At 41.1% G+C, this 15,553-nt stretch overlaps 1 protein-coding gene across 5 annotated transcripts in view; it reads left to right on the plus strand.

Moving 5' to 3' along the window:
• RCOR1 (REST corepressor 1) overlaps positions 1 to 15,553 on the plus strand; it is a 192,008-nt gene that overhangs the window by 74,730 nt on the left and 101,725 nt on the right. For all 5 annotated transcript variants that reach the window (XM_078383798.1, XM_078383797.1, XM_020793631.3 and 2 more), the window contains one exon: positions 8,479 to 8,562. In XM_078383798.1, the coding sequence (XP_078239924.1) occupies positions 8,479 to 8,562 (84 nt within the window). The remainder of the gene's footprint in view (positions 1 to 8,478; positions 8,563 to 15,553) is intronic.

The following is a 15,553-nucleotide window of genomic DNA, read 5'->3' on the forward strand; positions in this document are numbered from 1 at the left end:
GCCTTTTTTGGCAGCTAACTTTTATTCTTCTGGGGCTCACTTATTTCTTCGGTCAGATCCACCATGAACTCCTAAAGGAAATAAGAGAGGACCCATCAAAGGATAGGATTTTGCTTGTTCTCGGCTTTATAGGGATACGGCTGGAATCCATCAGCTTTCCTTTCCCAAATAAGACTCAGTCGGTGTTTAAACACTTCAGTTCTGAGGCTGGAAAACAATAATAAAGAAAACTAAGCTGCTTGAGTGACAGCATTCTGTGCTTTTGTTACACTTCTTTCTTTTTTGACGTTTCCCCGAACTCAGTATCAGCCTGTTCCTTCTTGGTTACAAGACAGCACACTCTTTTCCTCTCAAAAACTAGACATCATCCCCTGAACTCTGCCTCTGCCTTCCCTCCTACAGGGACTCAGTGACCCTGACGAAATGACTCTGAGGGCCTCTTTAACCTGCCTTCACAGCATTCCAAAGGCCCTGATAGGCTGAGCCAACAAGAGGGCGGGCCTTAAGTACTGCCAGTCACAACTTCTTTTATGGTAGTTGTCCTCACAGAAGTAGGAGAGGTCATTGAGGGTCCCTGGTGCTGCTTAGTGGCAAAGAAACTGAACCTTATGTCTTCATATTTCTCTCCCTCTGCTTTTCTTTGAACCCGGTTCTTGGAGCATCCCAGATTACATTCCAGTCTGTGTCGCTGGGTCAATGCGGATTGAACCCTTTCCCTCCCGCATCCCCAATTTAATTTGTACTCCAATCTCCAGGGGGGGGGGAACCACACTCTTTCAGATAGAACGGAACTTGCAAAGGAGCTAAAACGTGGTTCTTTTCATGGGTCAAGCATCAATTGGAGCGAGCTCCGTTTGCTTTTCTAAAGGGGATGGGAAGAGAAAGGTTAAATTCCCAGAATCAGCATCATGGGCCACCTTGAAACTTTTAGAAAAAGGCCAGCAGGAGATAAGTGATCTGATCGCACTTCCTCAATAACTTCACTAATTTGGCCTTGAGCTATGAAGCAGGAGGTCTGCGGCTGGTGGGTGCTTTGTGTAGTGGCTTGTTGATGACTGTGAATGAAATGGCAGCCGTAGATGTGCTGCTATAACTGAGTCTCTGTGTGCACTTCTGCAATAAGGGGATATAATGACACTCACCCTGCTGTGCGGTGTTATCATAAGCAGTCCTTAGTATGAGGAATACTTTGAATATGCAGTAAATACTACATGATACTACTAAGTGTGATTATATCACCTTTTAAAAAGTCAACTCTGCAAAGGAGAAAAAGGTTTTAAAGTGTAAGCAGAATCTTGCATGCACTTGTTTCTAACAGAAAAACATGATTTGTTGAATTACAATGTCAGATACAATATTTTTGCTAATCAAGGATAAAGTTGAATGCAACAATACTGTTTTGAAAAAGGGAAGGAAGAAAGGCACATGGTGGAAAACCCAAGAATTTCCTTCTCAAGTGTTTTCCTAAACTGTGTTAATCCTAATAATGAAAGGAGTAGCTGGCTGGGGGCGGGGGGGGGGGGGGCGCGTGCGCATGCTTGCACTGCATAATTCTTTTTTATTTCTCAGACCAAATTCTTAAAATATGGTGAACATAATACAAAGACACCTGGGTGAAAATGGCATATTTTGAAACTGTCCTTCTGCTCTGTCATCATTTGCAGAAAATAATTGGAATAAGTATCTGATGCCAAAGAGCAGCAGGTCAGTGCTGGTGCTGCGGCTGCTATTAACTGAAGCATACCTTTTATGCAATGAACTTCTATCTGCAGGATAAGACTTGCAGCTTTGCAGTAAAATCCTCTGCAATTTAACCTAGCATGTGAGATATTGTGCCATCATAGGAGTAAGGTTCCTTCCCCTTGTATTCCACTCTCCTTACAACATTATTAACTAAAAGTATCAAAAATGCTCTTCTTATTCATTACACATCTAGTTACATTTTGACTGCCATTTCTCAAAATTAAATATGTTTCAGAATCCAAAACCAGAGGTATTGGGACTTTATTACCTTCCTCCTTTCACTTCAACCCCCTGTGATGACAAAAGCCATGTAAATGTGGCAGGGGTGGTGTCACAGGTTACTTGGTTATTATAAAAAGGGGTCATGACTCAAAAAAGATTGGGAGCCACTGGACTAGAAGAATCAGAGATATTCTGTACATTTCCCCCCAAATTTCCCCACTCCAGACCCATTCCTCAGGTGGACACTGTGTAAAAGATTCTCCAAATGGATTTCTAATCCCATTGTAAGGAAAATCATAGTGACAAATTAGAGATCTGCAAGAAGGCTTCTGGAAAAAAAATCTTAGTAGCATGGCTAGAAGAACCATAGACATTTCTAGCTTTCTTAAAATGCCATGTACATTCTCTTTCAGGTGGAACCTGCTGTTTCCACTTTAAATTCCGTTTTAGCTGAATTTCTGGAGTTAGCACATACAAGGAGAGATTTGAAAGGTAGAAGGCAGCATGCAGCTATTTACTTTTGCCCAGTGAGAATATGTTTTCCATGCACCTAGAAATCAATTGGTGGGAATTACCTGACTATTATAGAGTCTTCCAAGTGGGAAACTGGTTTTGCTTATAGGTAAAGAGCAGAAAACCAGGATTGTTCTGTAGTGCGAGAAGCTAGTCAACAACAGGCTGTGTGTATCATCTGTTAGCTCCTTCATGATAAACCAGGATTCTGCAGGAATCCTGGTTTATATGTCTGTGCAAATACAGTAACACTTCTAAAAAAGGAAATACAATGCGGGATGTGACAAATTATCACAGTAAGCAGAATTTTCATGAGCCAGGATGCTTTCACTTGATCCAATAGCCTGTCAAGGGTTTTCAAAGATACATGAGAGGGAGACTCCAACTGAGATTTTGTGTGTGAGATTGAATTTTCTGCATTTTCTGTTATACAGTATAGATAAACATACCGGTAAAAACAAACTCAGAAAGACAGACTGGTCAAAAAGGGCAAGCAACCTATTCAATGTTGTTACATTTTAATGATCTATGCAGCAAGATAGCTAGCTATACCAGTTCTAAATTTACACTGCCCAGCAAAAAATAGTTTGAAAAAAAATGTGCAAAATCTTTCTGAAACCACTGCCCACAAAAATGTCTCATGATCTCATGGAAAAAAGAAAATTTCCCATGCTGTCTGATTTATGATGTGAAGGAAAACTTGAGTAGGGGACATGGGAGAGGGCCTTCTCTGTTGTTGCTCTCAGACTTTGGAACTCCTTCCCACAGGAGGCCAGGGTGGCCCCATCTTTGCTGTCCTTTCACAAGCAGGCAAAGACCTTTCACTTTAGGCAAGCTTTCTCTCAGCAGCTGGCTCTCTGAGTGGGGTTTTTAAAGGGATTGTTGTGCCCTACTACTTTGAACATGGTTTTGGTGTTGCTTTTGTTTACCTGGGCATTTGTTTGATCCTTTTTAGTGTTTGTATACTTACAGTTTTTAGTTTTAAGTACAGTGGCGCCCCGCTTGATAATGATAATGCATTCCAGGCAAATCGCTGTTAAGCGAAATTGTCATCAAGCGAAAAAAAAAAAAACCATTGAAATGCATTGAAAACCGGTCAGTGCGTTCCAATGGGGGAAATACCTGCTTGTCCAGTGATGATCCTCCATAGGGGAAGCCATTTTGCATTGCTGTCTTCCGGAAATAGGTCCGGATAACAGCAGGGAGCCATTTTGAAAATCCGACGATCAGCTGTTTTTAAACATTGTAATGCGAAAAATCGGTTCCCGAAGTAGGGAATTGATCATCGTAAAATGAAAAACCCCATTGAATCATTGTATAGCGATCGCAAAAACCTCATTATCAAGTGATTTCATCGTCAAACGGGTAATCGTCAAGCGGGGCACCACTGTATTGTTGCTTTTTTTTAATAAGCCACCTTGGGTCCTTTTTAAGGAGAAAAGCTGAGGAGAATGGATGGATGGATGGATAGATAGATAGATAGACAGATAGATAAAGTTCATTATTTCATCTAGCAAACAGTGTATTTGTATCATTTTCCATTATAGTTTGCCATTCAAATAGATAAAAAGCTAGCTTTCAGGATTTGGACTAGTTCTATCTAGAAGCTCCAGTAGTACGCCTAAGATTTTATAAATATTAAGTTTCATAGATTTCATGAATCCAGAATTATTTTTGTCCTATTGAGAGTGAATCTTTTGAGTGCTGATATTTTTCTTGTCACAGCTGCATTGCTACACTAAAGTAACCATAACCCAGCTCTATTTTAATTGGCAGGTAGGGACCAGTTGACTTATGGGAATCTTTATGCAGCTACAAGGTTTCCTCTTTTGTTTAATAATTGCCTAGATAAAACAAAGATCAAGAAGACTTTGCAGTTTTAAAAATGCAGTTCTTAAAACTCAGTTTGCATTCTTTTGGTTTAAACCTGACACTGTTTTTTGCTGTGTTTGGACCATGGGGAAAATCATGCTATTCCATGAATGCAACTTGTAAAATTCATGGGCCCAAGAGAGTTGAGCTTAAGCAATGAATTGCTTTATTCAGGATACTGTCTCAGTATCAGTCAAAGTGAATTTCAAATCAAGCTCCCTATTTAAGCATATATGGTGATTGGGAGTAAGTTATTCACTCTCAGTTTCTTCCTTTTTTTTTTCTGAGTAAGGGGAGATCAGGCTTGCTTATAGACTGAGCCAAACCAGAGCTTGCCATAACCTTTGGAAACTGTAGCCTTACTGTTCTTCCAAGCTTAAATGGTATACAGTACTGTATTTCCCCCATTCCTGGTCACTTAATAAACTTCCTGTTGTGTGCTTGGGGATTCTAGTAGTCTTAAAAACATTACATTTCCATGGTATATCCTTCCCACATACTTAAAAATCCTCCCTTTTGTTGTGCTCCTGGTAAAGAAGGACCGGAGCTAGCCCTACTAGCTGCAGATCCTGAAAAGTATAGAAACTAAATGGGTACGTAAGTTTTCCAAGCACTGCTGCTGTTCATGTCAAAGGGTTTCTACAGTCCTTTGCATCTCGCAAAATGAAATCATAGGGCACTTGTGTTTTTGGTTTTGTGTCTTTTGAAATATTCTCTGTAAATATACAAGCCTAAGGGCCTTCCAGTTTTCTTTAAAAGTCCAACAGTTATAAAGTGGGTGATAAATTGTGAGGATTTTTGACCCAGTTTTCAAAGCAAATGGCTCTCCTGAGGCCATGAGGAGGATTGCTTGAAGTGTAGTCAAATAATTGTCTGAAGTATTAAAAGGACTTTACACTGGTTTTCGTAAGTTGTTCTTAAATTGATCTGCCTGTCTGCTTTGAATACATAGGACTGCTTTAGTGAGTGAAATACAAACAACAGTGTGGCGTTCGTTCGTTCGTTTAGTCGTTTAGTCGTGTCCGACTCTTCGTGACCCCATGGACCAGAGCACGCCAGGCCCTCCTATCTTCCACTGCTTCCCGTAGTTGTGTCAATTTCATGTTGGTTGCTTCGCAGACACTGTCCAGCCATCTCATCCTCGGTCGTCCCCTTCTCCTCTTGCCGTCACACTTTCCTAACATCAAGGTCTTTTCCAAGGAGTCTTTTCCAAGGAGTCTAGTGGAATTTTGAATTTTCCGCCGCATTTTCCACAGCATCAGAAGTTGCATTTTTGTTCTATGTCTTTAATGATGATACAAATGAACCCCAGTACCTGACTGATCTAGTTCATCCCTCTCCCTAGATGTTTGGGAATACGGCACCCATCACCCAAGTCAATAACTGCTGGCTGAGCACAATGCAAACTGGAGTAGGTCTATTTCCATTCAGTATCTACGAAGTATTATTCTGGCAATGACAAACTCAGACTAGTCAGTGAGACAAGATGTAGCACAGGGAGTTTGGGACTATAATGAAAAGTCAGACCAAATAATACTACTCCATCTTCATGGAAACCCTATCGACACAGTAATTCACGTCTGTGCTCCAGCTACTCTGTTGATGCTGAAGAAGAAGAAGAAATTCACATTTTTTCAGGAAAATATGATCACACATACATTGCTGAACATATATTATTGAACTGCCAAGCACAGACAATTCAGCTGCTAAATTTTGAATCCCACAATTGGTTGCAAATTAAAAAGCCCCCTTCCCAATAATAGATATTTAATTATTTTAATTTTTCACGTTCATTAACTAATCATTTTATTCTGTACTTCATTCAGTCAAATTGTCAAGCATCCATTGGATGGACAGTTTAGCTATGCCTTTAATAGTAGGTACCCCTTTTCTGCATACAGGAACTTTTAGAGGGAATTTGCAAATAATCTCTGCCTAATCTTACTTAATCATGTTTTTGCTCCAATAATAGTGTTTCTTATACACTATAAATGGAAGTCTAAAGCGTGTTTCTTTTTTTCCTTTTGAGAACAGTACAGTTGATCTGATTTAGATGTGCAGTTTCATCTGCTTGATGCTATGCCATCACAAAATGACTAAGATATATACAGTATTAAGAGTTTGTACTTCTAGGCAGATCTTACAGTATGGTGCTGAAGAAAGGCACTAGAAATTGCCAACTGGCTGTTTATAGAGCAGTGGCTCCCAACCTTGGGATTCCAGATGGTTTTAGGCTGTAACTCCCAAAAGCCATGGAAATACCAGAAATTCTTAGATAAGTTAACTAAGATTCCTAAGTATTATAGTCCTGAGTGCATTTATAGAGCCAAGCTTTAACCACCTGATATACTTTTTAAAGTGAACTGATCATCTCTCTTTGATGAGGAATAAGGTGGGATGACCTATCCACTCTATAGGAGGGCAGTTAGATAACATAAAACTTATATTAATTTTTTTAACAGTAATTTTAAAATATTAGATTTTTGAGAACCTTTCTCTGGCAGGAGTTAATTTTTTTAACACATTTAAAATTAACGTAGTAACTGTAATGTGTTATTTCCAAGCTCTGACTGGGAAAGACAGAAACATTAATCTAAATCTATACAGATGTCTTAAAATTATAAGGCCATTTTTTACAAAAAGCAAAAGCATTTTAGCAATATAAATGAAAAGCTTAACTTTAATTATCTGATTTTATTTTTTTAAAAAACTTCTGATTCTCTCTAAACATCCCATACAGTATTAAACTGTATATATTTTAATTACATTCCTCTCGTTTTCATAATCTTAGTAAGGATATGGAGTATATGGTCACATGTCCAAGGGAGTGCCCCTTGATCTAGTTAAAACCTCCTGATACATACCTAGGTATATAAACGTATATAATGGGTAAAATCCAGTTACTTAGCATAGTAAATCTTAATTAGAGTGGGCCCATTGAACAAAACTTAAGAAAGGAGTTGGCTCATCAAATCCCCACTGATTCAATGGGCATGTTGTGAGTTACTATACTAAGCAACTGGATTGCAGTAGTATGTATATAATATGTAAGGCCAAAATCATATTAGTATTTGGAGAAGGTTTTTTCTTTTCTTGTTACAAACAGCTAATTGTGGCTGATTGACAAGGTGCTGGGGTGTGCCTAAATCACATGCCTGGTCAAATACCTGATTGTGCAATGGGCACTTCATCAACTAGTCACAATTAGCTATGGCAAGTCACACAAACATTATACAAACAGTACTAGGATTCCAGCCATTATTATATGTAACATAGGGCACAGTGCATCTCTCTTTCTGTGTACAGTACCTACCTACCCACCCACCCACATACCTACCCTTCTCCCTTGAATTGCAGGGGTTGGAACAGCACAGTTTTGGTCATGCACAGATTATTCTAATGAATAAAAATATTTAATAAATACTGTGCCCCTGGCCATCCAGAACCCCATGAGTTCAGCACCAAAGGTGTCAAAAGTGGTCTACTTGCTCCCAAACACAACATCTCTAATTCAGCCTCTAGATCAGGGAGTCATAAGGACCTTCAAATACACATGGTACTGTAAAGAAAGGATTGCCAATACTATGGAAGAGAACCTCGATAGCGAGAACTCTGTCTGTCTGTCTGCAAATATATGTATGTTTGTGTGTATATGTTGTGTACACATACTGTACATATCTGTATAATTTTTATGTATGTAATGTTAACTGGAATTGCCCCTGTTAAGAAACTGATCTAAGTATATGCTGACAAAAATATGGCTTGCTTCCCACGACTTGCTTTCTCTTTTTTTTTCTTGCCTAACAGTGCATGAAGAATCATTTTGCAAGTCTTTTCTGCTGTTTAACTGATCTGTTTGTAGTCTTCTAGGAGCATGTCTAAAGACAAGGCCTGAGACGGTCGAAATGTTTTGCATTCCATGTCCCATGTTTAGTTGGTCTAGCAAAGAACGGTGTCGAAGAGTGACTGAAAAGATGCTTAGGAATCTGAACATTTCAGAAGGAAGAAAGAGATCATAGCCTTTCAATCCTGATTCTGCCCTCCCAATTTATTTCGTTAGTACTTTTTAGCTGTAAGAGTTTGCCCTGCAAGTCATTTTAACACAACGTACATCTGTTTTCTTTTCAGCGAAACTTGCAAAACGCTCTCAAGAGAGGGAGAACCTCGGCATGCTAGTTTGGTCGCCTAACCAGAATATTTCCGAAGCAAAGTGTAAGTCAATGGATATTTGCTTTTGCCTGTCTGTTCTTCCCCCACCTCTCCCTGGTCCGCTTTTGGGGGAACAAAAAGAAGGAAAGAAAATATGTTTTTTTTTCCCCACTAAAGAGAAACCTGAGGTTTTGTAACTCTGAAAATTTCCCAGGGAGCGTGGTCAGTGGCAAAGGGAGGAGCAAAGATTTTTCATGTCTGGGCAAAACGTTTGTTTGTATCTTGACTCATTAAGCTGAGATGTGATTGTCCAAATAGGGCTACTGAAGGGAAAAGAGGAAGCTATGAAAGTAAGCCACAAAACCATGTTTTGATATTGAAGGAGTCGGACAGAATTCTATGGGGAAAGTTTCACTGGAAACCAATTATGTTCTTTTATAACAGCCGTTCTTATCAGGGAGGTTTTACTGGAGGAACTTTGGTCACAATTTGAAGCCCTGTCGTCTACCTAATAGCAACCTTACACAATGATCATGATTCTTACCTCTGTGTTTTCTTACTTGTGAGAATCTGGTGGTAATTATTACCCTTTGATAAACAGTATGGGGAAACCAACATAAAAATACAAGTGCTTATGTAGTAATATTTTTTCCTTTTGTTCTATTTTTGGCACGTTCAACAAGGTGAACTAGGCTGGAAGCCCAGGCCGTGACAGCTGTTGTTGTTGACTAATATGAGCCCCACCCCAGCCCTCCTGATTTGGCAGGTGGCCCCTCCTTCATCCCAACATCCATAGAGTCCAGACCAGCTTGTACAAAAACAACTTGGCTTATTGACACTTGGGAGCAGAGTTTAAGAACTGCAGTTAACAAATAACATGGGCCTAGAGTTGGTGGCCTCTGTTAACCCTAGCTCAGTCTTGGTCTCTACAGTGCCTGCAGTTAACTTCACTGGCATGTGCGAATCCTCTGATGGCTTTACCATTGAGTCCCAGGTGCCTCTGAAACTTGGGGCCCAGAGAAGCGAGAGCCAATTTGATTATGCCCACAATGAGAGCAGAGGACATGGCATATCAGTGCCCCAGTTCCTGGATTTTTCACAGGAACACCCACCACTGGTCCTCTTGCTGGCAGCAGATACAGTGGACCCTCTACTTAAGGATTTTTTTTTTTTTTGGACTTATATACTGCCCCATAGCGCTACAAGCACTCTCCGGGCGGTTTACAATTTTTAATTATACAGGCTACACATTGCCCCCCCCCCCGCAAGCTGGGTACTCATTTTACCGACCTCGGAAGGATGGAAGGCTGAGTCAACCTTGAGCCGGCTACCTGGGATTTGAACCCCAGGTCGTGAGCACAGTTTTAGCTGCAGTACAGCGTTTTAACCACTGCGCCACGAGGCTCATTCCGTATTGGAATGGTGGCTGCAAGTCGAAAAGTCTGTAAGTCGAATCTCCATTGACCTACAATGCACTGAAAACCGATTAATCCCATAGCCAGTGGTTTTTATTCTATTTTTATTCCCTTTTGGTTTTTTTCTGGTCTGTAAGTCGATTCTCTGGCTGCAAGTCGAATCTAAATTTTGCAGCCAGAGAAGTCTGTAACTCGAAAAGTCTGTAAGTCGAGCCGTCTGTAAGTCGAGGGTCCATTGTACAAGCCTTCTGTCTTTGTCATTTCCAGTGCCACTGTTGCATTATGGTTGATTCTCCCTCCTCATCTCTCCAGAGATTTGAGGTTGAGATCAAGTACACAGGAGATGTGCAAAGGGTTTGGTGTTTTGGCCCCTTGTGCTTCAGTACCCTCTACTTCACCAACTCCTCAGTCCAGGGATCTTCCTTGACCACATAGTTCCAATCCTGGGTGGGTTTAGGAGCTCCACTCTCTGCCTTTTCCACGCAGAAGGCTCCCATAACCCCTCCTTTCTATCCCCCCCAACTCTCTTCCTGTAGCTTCTCTACCACCACAACGGGCATCTCTCTCTCCTGGAAAGTTCTTTCAGTCTGCCTTGCTACCTCTTCCAGCACCCCTTTTACATTTCCCATCCCCCAGCTTTCTCCTCTAGAAGGTACAGTATTCTGAAGCCAATAAAGTGAGCCCTATTCCTGGGTCTTCCCCGTTTGATTTGACAGGAAATAGGCTCTGTTTGCACAGTTGAGGGGCCTCCTCAGGTGGAGCCTCCAGCCAGGTCTCAGTTTGTATGGGTAGTCTCATCTGGACTCTGTCCTGTCGTTATTTCTCCCAGCAGGGCAGGTACATGATTCTCCCGGGGCCCTTGGCTGGCACTATACAGCTCTCCTTCACAACTAATGACTATTTTGAGCATACCAGTTTGCTTGGAATTAGAAATGTCTGGTGACTGGCTATGGTTGTTCGGATGTGTATCATCTAGCAAGCAGTTTGCTGAGCATCCACTGGAAATGTGGGGTTAGGTGTTTTTAATCTGTTCATTCAGGCTAGAACTCCTGTAGTGGAGATTTGCTCTCGGTTGCACTTAGTTAGCAGTGTAGGTCAGCTGAGTGAGTCCGCCTGTTGCTATACGTTGTGTATCCTTAAATGGCATAGCAAAAAAGATAGAGAAAAAAAGACACATACGTGACAAATAGAAGGTGCCTGTGCTGAGAATGAGGACATCTTCCTCAAGTTTTCTCCATAAGCTCTTGCAAGGGGAGTTTTCTAAAAGCGGAAAGTGCTTTGAAGAAAGCGGACATCTACACTAAATAGCCAAGCATCTAAACATCATCATTCTGGTATTTGTATGTGTTTAAAGCTTTTAAGAGTGTATTCTGTTGCCTTATTGTAAATGTGTGTCCACTAAGGCTAGAGAGATCATGTTTTAGAAGCAGTTTAGTATATTATCCTGTATGTACTTACTTGGTAGTAAATCCCATTGAATTCAATACTACTTACTTTTGTGGAGCCTTTCAGAGATTACGTAGCAACATTCTCTCTGTTTGGCTTCCTTTGAAACTGACCCGGAAACTAACAGGTGCAGAATGCAATGGCCAGATTGGTCTTGAGTAGAGATGGGGGTATTAGTATACGAATGCCCCTGCACAAGTGGCGATCACGAGGGCCCAGCCCCATGGGTCCAAATGGTCCACTCACAATTCCACTGCTGCCGCAAGCTACAGGATCTTTCCTATCACTCCGGAGCTTGCTATCTGTGAGCCTCTCTTTGACCTGGCAGAGAGGCTTGTTGTCCTGCCTCCTCCCAGGAGTGGCGAACTGATCGCGAGCTCCTGAGATGGATCTTGGAGCTTGCGGCAGTAGCGGAATTGTGAGTGGAGTATCTGGCCCCATGGGGCTGGACCCTCGTTATCTCCACCTGTGCGGGGATAGAGATGGGATACCCCAATCTCTAGTCTTGATGTGAAGAAGTATGAGCACATTGCTTCAGTTCAGGCCAGCCTGCACTGATTACCTGTGTTGCATAAAGCCCTTCATGGTTTGGGACCTTGGTACTTCTCAAAGCATCTTTCCTTAAAACCATCTACCCATTGCTCGCAGGCCATGCTCCTCCAGGTTGCCACACCGAAGGAGGCCAAGACATCATCAGCCAGAAATAGGGCTTTCTTGGTCTTGTCCCCATTGTTTTTCAGTAGATTCCCAGTGGGCCCATGCCTGCTTTTCTTCCTTCCTGGCTTTAAGAGGACAGACAAGACAAACCTGTTAACTGAAGCCTTGGAGAGCATCCTCTCTTAACATAGTATGACTGACTACTTTTAGATTGCCTGTTCGCCATTGTCTGATTTTCATTGATTTATTTGATGGTAATTTTATCGATTGCATGTTATGTTTGTTTTTTATTATATTTATGATTTGTTTTACTTCATGTTTATTCGACTCTGGATGTAAACTGCCCAGGATAGTGTTTATACCCACCCTCCCACAAACATACACACACACACACACACACACACACACACACACACACACACACACACACACACACACACACACACACACACACACACACACACACACACACACACACACACACACACACACACACACACACACACACACACACACACACACATACATACATACATACATACATAATTCTTGGTTCTAATTTGTGTACAAGGATTTGTAGTTTGGCAGTCCTGCTTTTTTATAGTCCTTTCCTTTTATTCTTCCATAGGATATGATTTTGATAAGATGTGAAAGTTTTCATCTGCACATTAGCAAGTGTAATTTGAGTACTTCAGAAATAGCGTAGAGCTGACATTCACAAAAATGTGTTGTTATCACAAGTTTTAAGAAGATGAGAACAAAATTGCCTTAAATATAACTAAGCCAAAGCAAAAAAGTATCCAGCTCCTCCTACAGAGGTGAAGCAGGAAAAAGGGAAAAGAGATTCAGGACACCTGGGGAAGGGGCCTGTTCCTGAAAACCCTCCCCACAAGTGATAATTTGTTGTTGTCTGCCATCACCTCACCTCTGACTTTTGGTGACCCTGTTAATGATTAAACTAGATAAGGCATCCTTCAGTCTCGAGTGACTATGATAACATGCTCTGTATGAAGGACTTGGAACAGCATCTAGTGTGGCTGACAAAGCCAATTTGAGAGTGACCCTATTAATGACTGACTTCCAAAATGTCCTGTTCTCAACTACCCTTCTTTGCTCTTGTAAACTCAGGTCTAGTCCATTTCAGATTTGGTCTTCCTGTTTTCCTGCTGTCTTCAACTTTTCCTTTCATTATTGTCTTTTCCAGCCTTCTCATGATATGCTCAAAGTAGGACAGCCTTGATTTCATCATTTTCGCTTCCAGAGAAATTTCAGGCTTGAGCAATAATAAAGAAGCAAAAATCCAGAATGAAAAATAGATTTTCTGATTAAACAAGCTTTCAGAAAGTTCTCAGCAAGCAGGATAAGTGTGTTTAAACATAGCTTCATTTATGTGCCACGGTTTCTCTGATGAATTCAAAGTACCTGGTTCTTTCTTCGCCCTCCCTTTGCTCCTCACAACAACCCTATTGGGCAGTTCAAACTGACATGTCTAAGTGATAAGTCTAAGACTGCCCAGTGAATTGCATAACCTGGTGCGAACTTGAAGATGGGAATTCAGACTTCCAGGACAGTGGTCAGTAGTCTAGCTGGTGTGTCATTGCCACACCTGTTCTTTGTGTTGTTATGCAATGGATAGAAAGTTGAATTGCAGTATTTATACACAGTAAATGATATGTGTAAGTATAGGCAGACCGGGAGTGTTTTGAAGTGTATGGGAGCTCATTGCCTTCGTAGTAATCTGTCATGATGTCATTTTTTTCCTGGGGTTTTTTGCTTTTGGTATCATAAAAATACATCAGGACAGGAGTAAGGAAATGTGTAAATTGTGCATGTTGTGCCTACATTACTGTGGACAAAGTGTGGATGGCAAGCCACTGGCATTCTCCAGCATTGCCCATGGCCAGTGGCACAGCTCCCAGCACCTTGTCCATGCTTGCTGGAGGATTCTGGGAGTGTAGACCTTCTCTCAACGACAACAACAACAACTACAACAACAACAAACCACTTTCAAGCTGTGGCTTTTCTAAAGGGAAAGCCCCACTGTGCTGAGTCGCTGAACTCTCCCTGTGCTTTTAAACTGTAATTAAGTAGTGGTGTGGTATGCCTGCTATTTTTTTTTCTTAATGTCCTACCAGAGATGTTTGAAGTGGCAGTTTAATGTGATGCACCAGGGAGTGCTGTTGTGATCAAAGATCTCCCCACCCACTCAGTAAATTGATGGAAGGGAGAAGCAAGATATTGATTTAATCACAGGGAATTCCATTGGGATTGTGTGCTCTTGAGTCTGCAGAGGTAGATCTCTTCCATCTTTAGAACTGGAGGTTCTCTAACATATGGGGGGACGGACACAGAACTGCATTTGAACAATAACATTCTAGCTTGATGTGCACCTCTGTGTGGTTCCATTCCTGTTGTGTTTCTCCTTTTTATGGCCAAAATCCTGTTGTTTATCATAACAGCTCAGTAGCTTTGATAATCTGACTGCAGAGCCAGAGGTTGGGAGTGTGATTCCCCACAACCCCTCATTGACAGGGGCTGGACTGAATGATTCAGAGGTTCCATTCCAGCTCTGCAGTTTTAAGGTGCTGCTGGTGATGATGATAGAGCAGGCCAATTGCATCAATAAGTAGTTGGTGAGTCAACACCTTCATAAATTCAGTAGATTCAAATGGGCCTACTCTAACTGACTTAGTTTAGCATAGTAAGTCACAACTAAAGTAAGCCCATTTGAATCAGTGACACTTGCAGATGAGTTGCTTCACTAAATCCTCATTGATTCAATGAGTCTATTCTAGTACAGTTTACTACAAAGCAACAGGGTTTTGGCCGCTGTATGAATAATGAAACAACAACAACAACAAAAAAAAACAGCCCTTAACAGCAGCTTCCTGGGACTATTGTTAATGGTTCGCAACTAAGCTAGCATTTCAGTCCGGCTTTAAACCATGGTTTAAATCTGTCCTATGGAACTTTTAGTGTAATGGGAAGCACTGATTAGGCATGGCTGTTCTTGCTTGTTTACTCACTTATGGAAGGGAGAAGCAAGACATTAGGAAACAGGTTGGCTTATCTTGATCCATTAAGCTAAGATTTATGGTTTTATGTAATGCTCAAAGAGTGAACACTTAGAACAGAACTGGGGTTTGGCACCATGTGAATAATCTTTGGTCCCATATCCACACTCTTTCCACTTTGTGTGCTTAAGTTGCCTACTGTGGTTTTGAGTAGCCTACTCATTTGTTTGAACCAGATGCCATAGTTTGCTAAGAACATGAAAACAAGGGAGAGGAAGGGAACACAGGGATAAAAGATACATACTGTATAGTAACATCTGTGGTTTAGCACTGTAAAACTGAACTATGAGCTTCACAAGAACTAAGCCTCATGTACTGTCCTATTTCATTTTATGTTATTTTAATGTTTTTTATTTAAATGATTTAATATATCACTTTCCATTGGAAATAGAGAAATGACCACATCACACTTAAAGCTTAGAAGCGTTGCTCCTGTCAGCTACTGGGGGCCAAGATAATTTG

Source organism: Pogona vitticeps, chromosome 1, assembly GCF_051106095.1.
Source record: "Pogona vitticeps strain Pit_001003342236 chromosome 1, PviZW2.1, whole genome shotgun sequence".
Taxonomy (NCBI): Eukaryota; Metazoa; Chordata; class Lepidosauria; order Squamata; family Agamidae; genus Pogona; species Pogona vitticeps.